At 36.3% G+C, this 13926-nt stretch overlaps 1 protein-coding gene across 2 annotated transcripts in view; it reads left to right on the forward strand.

The window, feature by feature from the left end:
• TBC1D19 (TBC1 domain family member 19) overlaps positions 1 to 13926 on the forward strand; it is a 162127-nt gene that overhangs the window by 77021 nt on the left and 71180 nt on the right. For both annotated transcript variants that reach the window (XM_025385502.1, XM_025385503.1), the window contains 2 exons: positions 961 to 999; positions 2611 to 2723. In XM_025385502.1, coding sequence (XP_025241287.1) covers positions 961 to 999; positions 2611 to 2723 — 152 coding nt within the window. The remainder of the gene's footprint in view (positions 1 to 960; positions 1000 to 2610; positions 2724 to 13926) is intronic.

A 13926-nucleotide genomic window follows, 5' to 3' on the forward strand; every position in this document is an offset into this window, starting at 1 on the left:
GATATTGCTGGACAGTTTTCCACAGTGTTTGTGCCAAGTTCTATTCCTACTAGCTTTGTATGAGAAATTCATTTGCTCCACATCTTTTACATTTAGAATTGTTAGTCTTTTTCATTTTAGCTATTGTGGCGGTTGTGTGTTTCATAGTGGTTTTAATTGCATTTCCCTGAAGACCAATGTGGTTGAGCAAATTTTCATGTGTTTATTGGTCCTTCAGGTCACTTCTTTTGTGAAGAGCCTCTATTTAAGTCTGTTGTCTGTTTGTGTCTGAGAGTCATCTATCTTTGTCTACCAGGAGTTCTTTATATATTCTGAATAGGAGTCTTTTGCCAGATATATGTACAGCAAATATATTCTTCCACTTTGTTACTTACATTTTTCTCTCTCTTAACAGTGTTTTTTGATGAACAGAAGTTTTTTTTTTTTAATGTAATATAGTCAGTTCATGAATCTTTTTCCATTATGATTGGTACTTAAAAAAATCTCATCATAGAATCTTTTGAAATGATATTTGTAGAGTGAGATTTTTCCTATATAGTAGTAAGGCTTTTATTAGATATACTCTTATTAGATAGCCAATGGTAGATTGGAGTGGAAGTAGGATTTTGTAAATGAAGCTGTCAATAAGTTTTGTTTTTCTTTTAGAAAAAACTAAAAGATGAATGATTAGGAACATTTTTGTATTATGAGATGTTTTAACGAAGGGAAAATTCATTCATCAGTTTTTTGTTTGATTAAATGCTCATAAGTCTGTTTTAATTTTAAACAAAAAATTGTTTAGCTTTAAACAATTTAGAAGAAACATTTTTACATATAAGATATTCTTGTAGTTTTCTATATAGCCATCCGACTTTAAAAATCATGAAACGTATCAATACCAGAAAAATGTATCTAATGTTGTTCCAAATGTGGTTGATCATACTCGTGTCTAATAATTTTATTTTCTTTTAACATTTTTAGAACTTTTTGAAAATGAGCATGTACGTATTGGGCAAAAAGGTAAGCTTTTAATTATAAAAGTTATTATTTCTGAAAAGTGAGACAGTCCCAGGTAAATGTCTGCCTCAAATAACCTCCAAGGAAATTTAATCTCTGAAAAGCAAAAAACCTGAAGAGGGGTAATAGTTAACCATGTAGATTATATAATGAGAATCTTTATAAGTAGGGAAAATGCATCATTTTGGCTTTATCAATAAATATCAGAGAAAGAAGTACACAGCTGGTTCACTAAAAAGGAAATGCAGACACATATTCCTCAGGGATGTTAGCTTAATCCATTCGGCAGTAGAATTTCATTTTAAAATCAAAGAGGCAGGTTCTGTCTTTGATGCACCCACACACCTCTCATTAGAGTTAATGGGAATATGCTCCCGCATTAGGAGAAAATATAACTGTAATGGTTCCCAGTGACCATTCACAGTGGTGTGGCTTAATAACCAAAGTGGCTGTTAGTATTCTGGGGAATAATTTTTCCCTGTCTTTAGAAGATTTTTTTCCTTGTTTTTATAAATCCTTTTTTGTCTTTGAAATATGAAGTACAGATTGGTCTTTGTCTCAGAATGAACCTTCTATGGCAACTATATTGTCATGTACCAAATCCCTAGTTCAATTTTTAAAAATTGTATTTATTTAGAATTTATTTGTATGATTTGACACTTTTATTAAGAGCAATTGCAAATTAAAGAATATGTTTCATCTCTTTTTTATTTCATGATTCCTTTGTTTCTTCTGCTCATGTCATGTCATTTTCATTTAATATAAGATTATTTTTTCCATATCCTTTTAAGAAGAAAATATAAGGAAACAATACTGGTTAGATAAACATTAGCAGTTGCTTTGGTATGTCTTTTTTTGGTTTTGCTTCATTTTGTTTTTTTGGACCTTTATTTCCAGACTGAATAGCTGACATTTTTATTAAAGAAAATAAAAATTAAAATGAAAGCAAAAAATAACGTATTGATTGTGTGAACTTGGCTGCTTAAGAGTAATTTGATCCTTCTTACATGGTTATGAGATCTTTGTTTCTACGTCTTTTAAAATTCCTGTTTTCTGTTGATTTTCGCAAATAACTAAGAAGTCATTTAATAGAATAGATAGCTAACATTCTTATATACTGTAATTCTTAGCCTGAAACTTCATGTACCATACTATTTCCAAATGTTAGAACATTCATGAGGTAGTAGAATATACATAAGAAATTTGGGGTTTCTGTAGCTATGAATTTACCTGATAATGGAATCTAAAAATTATTTCCTATATGTATATACATGCAGACACACACACACACACACACACACACAAGTTTCAGATCCATGGAGCTATAGTTAAATCAAAGTGATCTCAAAGTCCTTATTAAGTCCCTCCTTATCCAGACTGGGTAGGAGATGAAAGAGCTTAAAGCTTGCAACTGGGGCAAAGGTGGGGGGATGGGGGCTGCAAATAGGGCTGTATTGAAATACAGAGAATAAGTTTTAAAAGGTAAAGATATGGTGTAATTATGTTAGATAGAAAGACTGAATGTCAGCTTCCCAGAAGATTTATAATTGAAGATTTCAGTGATATTTCTTACATTCTGAGTTTTCTAAGGAGATTTTCATATACTTTTGATAGTTCTAGCAGAACAAGATAGTGCTGCTGCTCAACAGTACATCAGACAAGGAAGTCCCACGGCACTGAGAGCTGAATTGTGGGCTCTCATTTTGAATATTTCCAGCCAACCTGAGGTAAGAAGAAAAAAAGGGTGGGTCAGATTTTAGCTTTGGGGTATTTATTTTTCAAAGACCAGTTATTCAAAATAGGAAAAAACTTTTGTTTCTTAATCTATTATTAACCCCCTTTTGAAATTTTCAAAATCACTATAGTTTTAGGTTCTAAAATAAGATTTAACATATAATTTAATCATTGTCTGCTTAATATACACATTTTTGTTATTAATAATTAATGAAATGGTGTGATCTTACATATACAACAAAACAGTAAGTAAAATTTTGAGAAGTGGAGGCTGACAATTTAGATCCGTGAAGATGTGTGGTAGAATAAGCATGTTAGACTACAGAGAAATAAAGAAAGGCAACTCAGGTTAAGTAAATGAATTCTTTGTCCCTATAGTTACCTTTGAAATATGCACTATTTTTATGGTTCTAGAAATTGACAGATTAAGTGGGAATGGTTTTTTTTATATGTAAGAACATTTTATTTTAGGAAATATGAATATGAAAAGAGATCACCAATAGATGGGTAATAGATTAAATAAAACAAAATTATATAAGACATTGATTCTTGAAATATTCTTAGTGGGGATTTTTTGTTTGTTTTTTGCTTAAGCCCATTAATCATAGAAGTTATCCATTTAAAAGATTTTAATGAATAGCACACTAATAGTTTTCTAGCCTGGTGGTTAAAAACATGGGTCTTGGAATCATACAGACCTGGTTTCAACTTCTAGCTCCCCCAGCTTACTAGAAATATATCATTGAGCAAGTTCTTATATTTCTTCAAATCTCAGTTAACCCACACTTAAATATAGGTAATAATATTTATATCACATAATTATTGTCAGAATTAAATGAAATAATGTACCTGTACTTTTAACATAGTGCCTGGAACATAAATGGTCACTATTAATAAAAGTAATCATAAGAGTTACATATTACATATAATTATAAGTTAATTATAATTAATAATGATGTTTTTAAAGAAAATCAAATGTTATTAATACTATTATAAAAACTACACCTCTAACCCTTGCAAACTATGTATACGTGCATGTGTGTACACTGTGTTTTAAATCTCCCTCTGAACAGCCCTGTCAAAAATCACTTGCTTCCTTTTTGTAACAATAAAGCTTGTAATTTATTTCAGAGCAGTTTTAGATAAATGATATTGCTAGCCTTTTATAGTGACACTTTAGAGAAAATAGGGTATAAAATAGATTTGAATATATATTGGGCATTTTTTTGAGTGTATCAATTCTTGTAGAAGATACAACTCTTGTCCTGTTCTAACTTTGTAGATGCGCTGCCAACTTAACTGTATAGAAATTGGATTAACAAATTCTGTCTCTTTGCAGAGGAATCACTGCCATTTCTAAAACAAATTTAGAATATTTCCAGAAGTATCATCCTAATAACCCCACATAATAATAAAATAATAATCCCCGGTAATCATTATTTTTTACAGTGTTCAAAGGTCGTTTTTACTACTTATAGATGTTTTCTTGTAAAAAGAAAAAAATTTTTTAAGGTGATTTTTACCCTTGAATTTTGGAGCTAATAGCCATCTGAATTTTCTAATTGCAAAGTGACAAGTCTATTCAACATCTGTAAATAGAAATTAATATTTTCAGAAAAGCAACCCTGAGTTTTTGATTAAAGCATCTTTTATCACTTACAGTTAATTTCAACTATAAAAGTGTGACCCCAGTGAACTATAGTAGTTCCAAAATAATTGTTGTAGGTGGTGCATTAGAGAGACAGAAAGAGAGAAGGAAAAAGAATACTACTTCTTATTAAGAATACCTTATTGAAATTTTTTGTTGAATCGCTTTTCAGTCACATAAAATAAGCTGCACATATAATTGTAGTCATAGTTGAGGAGTTAGACATAAGTGGAAGATTTTACATTTCACAAACATAAAGCTATTCTTTAAAATCTATTTCAATACAAAGACTTTGAATATAATACTTGTGGTTCCTAGTAAATTCTTTTCATAGTTTGAATAGAATATTAACTTTCATTTTTTTAAGAAAATCTGTGTTAGGTTTAAAAAGATTTCTTTCGTATATTTCCTTTTCTACACATTTCTAGGTATGTGTCAAAATATCCATATTTAATAAACATTGTTCATATTTTAAAAATTTTTAAATTTCAGTGTGCTAATTAAAGACAGAAAGTGTTCCTCTACTTTTGCTCTAGGTACTTGCTTACTGATAAAATAGCCAAGACTAATATTAACAAATAAGATTTTCTTTAGTGATTTCTTAGGAAGATTCTTACAACCTTGCCTTGGCCCATAATGATGCCTGACCTGCCTGGATTTTTGTGGTCAACTCACTTAGTCTTCACAGTGCCTGTTTCTGACCTCTACTCTCTTCAATCCCTTCTCTTCAGTCTTAGCAAAATACGTCACCTCCTGATACTTAGAGAAAACAGAAGTCATCGTTAGAAATTCGTTCAAATTCTTCCTGCCAAACTTGTAAACTTAATTGCATCAGCACCTGGTCCTTTCCTCATCTACTTTTATTTAAATGGAAGAAATGTCAAACTGGGCACAGTGACTCAGGCCTGTAATCCCAGCATTTTGGAAGGCCGAGGCAGGTGGATCACGTGATTTTGTGAGTTCGAGACCAGCCTGGCCAACGTGGAGAAACCCTGACTCTACTAAAAATACAAAAAATTAGCCAGGCATGGTAGTGCATGCCTGTAATCCGAACTACTTGGGAGGCTGAGGCACGAGAATCACATGAACCCAGGAGGTGGAGGTTGCAGTGAGTGAGATCATGCCACTGCACTCCAGCCTGGGCAACAGAGCAAGACTCTGTCTCCAAAAAAACAAAAGAAAAGAAAAGAAATGTCTACCTCTTATACCTGTTGTCAGTATTTAACCTCATTGACTACTCCTTTATTGAAATATTCCTTTGCTTTTGTGACACAGTGCTCTTTCTGGCATTCTTCATTGGTGGAGGGTCTTCTTTGTCTTATCAGTTAGGATTCTTGAGGGTCATTCTCTTCTTCATACATTCCTTAGCAAATACTACAAACTCCCAAAACCTCAGTTACCAATTACCTCAAATCTATATACTTTCTTCTCAGATCTCTCTTTTCTAAACCTCAAATGCAGCTGCTTAGTGCACCTAAGCACTTGTGTATCTCACAAGCACCTCCAATTCAAGATGTCAACACTCTTCCTAAATTCCTTTTTCAGTACCATTGTCCATCAAGGAACCATAGCCAGAAACCTGGTGTTATCCCTAACTCCTGAATATCATATTACTCAATTATATTACTCAATAATTCCTTCTTGATTTAACTCCTAAACATGTTTCACTACCACTCTCATTTCAAAATACCATCATTTCTTGCCTGAATTAAAAAAAAAAAAACTTTCTACCTTATCTTTCTGACTTCAGCCTTGTTCCCTATGAAATCCTTATTATTATTATTATTATTATTATTAATTAATTTATTTATTTTGAGATGGAGTCTCACTCTGTCATCCAGGCTGGAGTGCAATGGTGTGATCTCGGCTCACTGCAACCTCCGTCTCCTGGGTTCACGCCATTCTCCTGCCTTAGCCTCCCCAGTAGCTGGGACTACAGGCGCCCACCACCATGCCCAGCTAATTTTTTTTGTATTTTTCAGGAGAGACGGGGTTTCACTGTGTTAGCCAGGATGGTCTCGATCTCCTGACCTCGTGATCCGCCTGCCTCAGCCCCCCAATACCCTACTCTTTAAAAAACTGAAATCTAGTGATATGGTTTGGCTGTGTCCCCACCCAAACCTTACCTTGAATTGTACTTCTCATAATTCCCACATGTCATGGGAGGGACTAGGTGGAGATAATTAAGTCATGGGAGCAATTTCTCCCGTCCTGTTCTCATGATAGTGAGTGAGTTCTCATGAGATCTGATGGTTTGGTTTTGTAAGGTGTTTCCCCCTTCACTGGGTACTCGTTCTCTCCCCTGCTGCCCTGTAAAGAGGTACTTTCTGCCATGATTGTAAATTTCCTGAGGCCTCCTCAGCCATGTGGAACTGTGAGTCAATTAAACCTCTTTCCTTTATAAATTATCCAGTCTTGGGTATTTCTTCATAACAGCATGAGAATGGACTCATATAGTAAATTGGTACTGCAGAGAGTAGGGTGCTGCTATAGATATCTGAAAATGTGGAAGTGACTTTAGATCTGGTTAATAGGCAGAAGTGGGAATAGTTTGGAGGGCTCAGAAGAAGACAGGAAAATGTGGGAAAGTTTGGAACTTCCTAGAGACTTGTTGAATGGCATTGACCAAAATGTTGATAGTGATATGGACAATGAAGTCCAGGCTGAGATGGCCTCAGATGGAGATGAGAAACTTTTTGGGAACTGGAATAAAGGGGACTCTTGTTATGCTTTAGCAAAGAGACTGGCAGCATTTTGTCTCTGCCCTAGAGATCTGTGTAACTTTTGTCAATTGAGAAAAATGACAAGTCACAATTAGGAGGTTTGTTTGCCAAAGTTAAGGATGTGCATCCTGGAAACAGGTCTTTGCCTTCTCCAAAGATGATTTTGAGGGCTCCAAATTTAAAGGGGAAAGAGTGAGATATTGAGAAGTACACAATTTTCATGTAAGAGGTGGGCGGGAAAAATAGTTATTCATGCCTTTGCCTGGCTCAGTGAATCTGCATTTTTTTTTAACCTAAGATGACACAGACAAATGCAGCGAGGAAAAATGTGGGGAATCTGCATTTTTCCATAAGGTAACCTAGAAAAAAATGGGGCAGGGAAGCAATCAGATATGCATTTGTCTGGTGGGCAGGGAGGTGACTGCACCTGTGAAAATAAGCTATCAATTTACATTGCCATAGTGAAATTTTAACAGAAACACCTTAGGGTAAAGATCTTCGAGCTCACTAGGAATTTCCTTGTGAGTAAAATATGGGGGAGGTGTGTAGCTTTTCATCTTATAATCATCTTTTTTAAGAAACAAAAGGGGAGGCAGTTTTGCATGACCCAATTCCCACCTTGACTTTGCCCTTTAGCTTAGTGATTTGGGGACCCCAAGATTTATTTTCCTTTCACACTTTGCACTTGAGAGAGATGATTTAGGGTAAGTATCTGGTGGAAGAAATTTCTAAGTGGCAAAGCATTGAAGAGGTGACAGAGCATGAAAGTTTGGAAAATTTGCAGCCTGACAATGTGGTAGAAAAGAAAAACCCATTTTCTGGGTAGAAATTCAAGCTGGCTGCAGAAATTTGCATATGTAATGAGGAGCAAAATGCTAATTGCGAAGACAATGGGGAAAATGCCTCCAGAGCATGTCAGAGACCTTCACAGCAGCCCCTCCCATCACAGGCTTGGAGGTTTAGGAGGGAAAAATGGTTTCCTGAGCCAGGCCCAGGGTCCCCCTGCTCTGTACAGCCTGAGGACATGGTACCCTGTGTCCCATGCTTCAGCTTCAGCCGTGACTAAAAGGGACCATGGTATAGGTCAGGCCATTGCTTCAGAGGGTGCAAGCTCCAAGACTTGGCAGCTTCCATGTACACAGAAGTCAAGAATTGAGGTTTGGGAACCTCCACCTAGATTTCAAAGAATATGTGATGGATATCCAGGCAAAAGTCTGCTGCAGGGGTAGAGCCCTCATGGAGAACCTCTGCTAGGGCAGTACAGAAGGGAAATGTGGATTGGAGCCCCCATACAGAGTCCCCACTGGAGCTGTGAGAAGAGAGTCACCATCCTCCAAACCCCAGAAGCTTGCACTGTGTGCCTGAAAAAGCTGCAGACACTCAATGCCAGCCTGTGAAAACAGCCCTGAGCAGGGCTGTACTCTGTAAAGCTACAGGGGCAGAGCTGGCCAAGGCCGTGGGAGCCTACCTCTTGCATTGGCATAGTTAATGCCAGAATGAGTTGAGACTTTGGAGGACTGTTGGAAGGGCGTGACTGTGTTTTGAATTGTGAGGACATGAGATTTGGGAGGGGCAAGGGTGGAATGATATCGGTTGGCCATGTCCCCATCCAAATCTCATCTTGAATTATGGTTCCCATAATCCCTACATGTCATGGATGGGACCAGGTGGACATAATTGAATCATGGGTGTGGTTTCCTCCATTTTGTTCTTATGATAGTGAGTTAGTTCTCATGAGATCTGATGGTTTTATAAGGGGCTTCCCCCTTTGCTGGGCACTCGTTCTCTCCCCTGTTTCCCTGTGAAGAGGTGCCTTCTACCATCATTGTAAGTTTTCTGAGGCTTCCACAGCCATGTGGAACTGTGAATCAATTAAACCTCTTTCCTTTATAAATTACCCAGTCTCAGGTATTTCTTCATAGCAGCGTAATAATGGACTAATACATCTGATATCACAGCTCTTCTGGTTAAAGACTTTTTAAAATCCTGTATTTGAAACACCTTAACATACTTCCTCTTTTCCCTATGTTTGTACATGTTCCATCTACTTTAAAACAAATCTTTTGTTCTGCCTTTTCCTTCCTCTCTACTCACTCCTTCCCATAGCATTATACATTCTCAAGTCTTTTCTATCTTAGGAATAAAAGTAAATCTTAAACCTCATGTCTTTCCTAGCCATCTCCCTCTCCCTTTCCTTCCTTTCACAGCTACACCTGTGAAACAAAATTCTGTGCTAGACTTAATTTCATTAATTACTTGATTGTATTAATATGAGTTAAGTAATGCTGAGTTAATCACTTGATCTCATTAATTACTCAGTCAATTGTAGTCTGACATACACCCACCCCCACTATATGACTACAACTACCCTAATTAAAGTCACCAAGGAATAGTGGACATATTTTAGTTCTTATACCTACAGTATTGATATCAGTGCCTACTTGATCCTTGAAATATTCTTGGTCTTTACTTTAGTTCACCCTGTTTTCTTAGCTCTTCGTTCTCTTTTCTTTGTTTAGTCTCCATTTGGATTTCTCTGCTGGACCTTAAGTGCATGTATTTCTCAGAATTCCATTTTGATCTTATTCTATACATTTTCCCTGAACTGCCTCATCACAAATCACCTATTCCCTAATGGCTTCAACTCTCTTTTCAATCCAAGCTTTTGTTTAAGCCTAAAATGTTTCATTTCTAGTTGCCTAGAGTAGCAGTCTTCAGCCTTTTTGGGACCAGGGACCAGTTTCACGAAAGACATTTTTTTCCATGGATAGGGGGTGTGGGTGGGAATGGTTTCATAATGAAACTGTTCCACCTCAAATCAGGCATTAGTTAGATTCTTATAAAGACCACACAACCTACATCCCTCTCATGTGCAGTTCACAATAGGGTTTACACTCCTATGAGAATCTAATGCCACTGCTGATCTGACAGGCAGCAATGCTTCCTGGCCCACCGCTCACCATCTGGCCCAGTTCCTATAAGGCCACGGACTAGACTGGTACCAGTCTGCATGCTGGGGATTGGGAATCCTGGCTAGAGAACTCCATTATATGTTTCATATATTTCAGATTCAAAAATATATCATATGTCTAAAAGAAAAATATATCATATGTCTAAAAGAAAAGGCATAATCTATACCTCAATATTTTCTACAAGACACGTTGAATTGTCTTTGCACCGTGTTGTTCTCTCCCTGAAATGCCTTCTCTGCCTTTTGTCTACTCATCTTACAATTAGCTATAAACTGTTAGGAATTCTTTGGGTTTTTTCATTTCCCAAGAGTTTATTTGTTTTTCTTAAGTTAAGACAGTGTAAATCTGTGTAAAATACCAAAAAAGTAACTGAAATTAAAATATTCTCTGACGCTAAAAATTGGGCTACTTTGTTTTTCAAAGATTGCTTTTTATAATGATGTTGTATTACTCTTACATATATATACATTACCAGAGCTTATACTAAATAGTCTTTTAAAATATTCTGTTTATATTGGTAATCATTAAATTTTATAGATCCTTATATATTTTATCAGATAAATTAAAATATTAACATAAAAATTTGTCTCATTGATTGTAAGCATATGGTGTAATTCTGACTTTCCTACCAATGTTTTTCTCTCATGTTACATGGATAAATTACACTAAAAACTATTGAAACCAATAGCATAGACTGAGGATTATGGAAACTATTTCAGTCACCAGCTATGACAGTTAACTTGGCCAGATCTCATTTTTTAAATGTGAAAATTCAGAAAAGAAACTAGATATTTCCAAAGTCTCTTTTAGGTCACAGATTCTCCGATAAGTTTTTTTACCTCTAGAATTTAGAATAGATTTTTGTCTAAGCACTGTTATCTGTTTAAAGTCATAGTTACGAATTTATTCATAGCATTTAGATTGTGTCTAATCTTTTAGGAAACCATCTTTAGTTATTCAAATTGGTGACTGGGGATCCTTGTATGAGTACAAATTATTAACTGCATACTCTCCTGCTATTCAGGCAGCAACCAGCCCTGTGACTAGTTTAGATGCTTTTAGATCTTTAAGCACTATAATTAATTGGGTGGGAAAATAATGTGTTTTACTTAATTCAGTTTACTATTTGCATCCATTTGGGAGAAAACTCACAATTTGAAATCCACATAAAAATTTTGTTTTGAAAAAATAAAGGGATCATGAGGTATATGATTTTGTCCATGTGTCAATAAAATATACTGCTCAGTGGTTGATGAAGAACAGCTGAACTCTTAAGAACTCTGTCCAAGCTTATGCCTAAGTCACTAGATAACAAAGGTCTTGATTTAGTCTAAAGCTCTCTGAGGTTAGGTTACTTGTCTATCTGGATTACTGCTATACATCTATCTTCTAGCCGGAAATATTAAACATCCAATAAAATTTTCAATAAAATATACTAAAAGTTGAGTTAATGTCCTGTACAGGGATGTGGATGAAGCTGGAAACCATCCTTCTTAGTAAACTATCACAAGAACAGGAAAGCAAACACTGCATGTTCTCACTTATAAGTGGGAGTCGAACAATGAAGACACATGGACACAGGGAGGGGAACATCACACACCGGGGCCTGTCAGAGGGTAGGGGATTAGAGGAGGGATAACGTTAGGAGAAATACCTAATGTAGGTGATGGGTTGATGGGTGCAGCAAACACCATGGCACGTGTATACCTATGTAACAATACTGCATGTTTTGCACATGTACCCCAGAACTTAAACTATAATAATAAAAAAATATATATATACACACACACTAAAGGTTTAATATTGTTAAGCTATATGATATGTTATTCAAGAGAACAAGGAAAAGTATAAAAAATAATTATTTCTTATGTATATAGTATCTTTGTTAGATGCAAATATCAATAAGTTTTTTTTTTTTTTTTACATCTCAAAGCGTATTTTTTTTTTTTTATTATACTTTAAGTTGTAGGGTACATGTGCATAACGTGCAGGTTTGTTACATATGTATACTTGTGCCATGTTGGTCTGCTGCACCCATCAACTCGTCATTTACATCAGGTATAACTCCCAATGCAATCCCTCCCCCCTCCCCCCTCCCCATGATAGGCCCCGGTGTGTGATGTTCCCCTTCCTGAGTCCAAGTGATCTCATTGTTCAGTTCCCACCTATGAGTGAGAACATGCGGTGTTTGGTTTTCTGTTCTTGTGATAGTTTGCTAAGAATGATGGTTTCCAGCTGCATCCATGTCCCTACAAAGGACGCAAACTCATCCTTTTTTATGGCTGCATAGTATTCCATGGTGTATATGTGCCACATTTTCTTAATCCAATCTGTCACTGATGGACATTTGGGTTGATTCCAAGTCTTTGCTATTGTGAATAGTGCTGCAATAAACATACGTGTGCATGTGTCTTTATAGCAGCATAATTTATAATCCTTTGGGTATATCCCCAGTAATGGGATGGCTGGGTCATATGGTACATCTAGTTCTAGATCCTTGAGGAATCGCCATACTGTTTTCCATAATGGTTGAACTAGTTTACAATCCCACCAACAGTGTAAAAGTGTTCCTATTTCTCCACATCCTCTCCAGCACCTGTTGTTTCCTGACTTTTNCTAGCAGAAGTGTAATAATATCTTATTGTAGCTTTTATTGCATTTCCCTAATGACTAATTATGTTAAGCATTTTCTCATGTGCTTATGTATTTTTTGGTGAGGTACTCTGTTCAAATCTTCTGCCCATTAAAAAAAAAATCATATTGTTTGTCTTCTTATTGTTGAGTTGTAAGGATTCTTTCTTTATGATGTAAGTCTTTATTAGATATGCGTCTTGCAAATATTTCCTCCCAGTCTGTCGTTATTTATTTATTTTTTGGAGATGGAGTCACCCAGGCTGGAGTGGTATTTCTTGGCTCACTGCAACCTCTGCCTCCCAGGTTCAAGTGATCCTCCCACCTCTGCCTCCTGAATAGCTGGGGTTACAGGCATCCACCACCACGCCCAGCTAATTTTTTGTATTTTCAGTAGAGACGGGGTTTCACCATGTTGGCCAGGCTGGTCTCGAACTCCTGATCTTAAGTGATCTGCCTGACTCTGGCTCCCAAAGTGCTGGGATTACAGACATGAGCCACCGCGCCCTGCCCAGTCTGTGGATTATCTTTTCATTTTCTTAACTGGGTCTTTGAAAGGGAAAAACGCTTAATTTTGGTGACATAAATTTTTATCAATTGTTTTATGATTTGTGTTTTTTGTTCCCTACCTAAGTGTTTGCCTAACTCAAGGTCTTAAAAAAGTTTCTACTATGTTTGTTTGTTCTAGAAGTTTTATAGTTTTAGCTTCTACATTTAGGTCTGTGATTCATTTTGAGTTAGTTATTGTATATGGTGCAAGGTAAGCCTTTTTTTTTTTTTTTTTTTTTCATATGGATATCCAGTATTTCCATTACTGATTTGTTGAAAAACCTATCCTAAGCATACACAGGTAGAAAGTGCTGGAGTCAGAATTGCACAGCGAGGAGTAGTACCTCAATCAATGAGGGCAAATCAACTGGAACTAGAGGACCAGTTAATGAATTGCTTGGGAGGGAGGGATCAAGGCTATCAGGGAGATCTTTCTGGGAAGATTATTGTTTAAAGTTGTGAAGGAGCAGGGCAGGAACAGGACCGGAGGTAGAGGAGAACATTGCCTACAGCCCTTGTCCTGCACCCAGAGGCTAAAGGGGTGGCGATCAATTTGGAGGGATTAGAGCAGTGCTTGTGGGGTACAGAGGAGGAATGAAGACTGAAGAGTTAAGTGGTTGTTATCCAAAAGGGACAGGTCTGCTAATTTCCTTGGCACCTTTGTCGAAAATCA

Source organism: Theropithecus gelada, chromosome 5 (assembly GCF_003255815.1).
Source record: "Theropithecus gelada isolate Dixy chromosome 5, Tgel_1.0, whole genome shotgun sequence".
Taxonomy (NCBI): domain Eukaryota; kingdom Metazoa; phylum Chordata; class Mammalia; order Primates; family Cercopithecidae; genus Theropithecus; species Theropithecus gelada.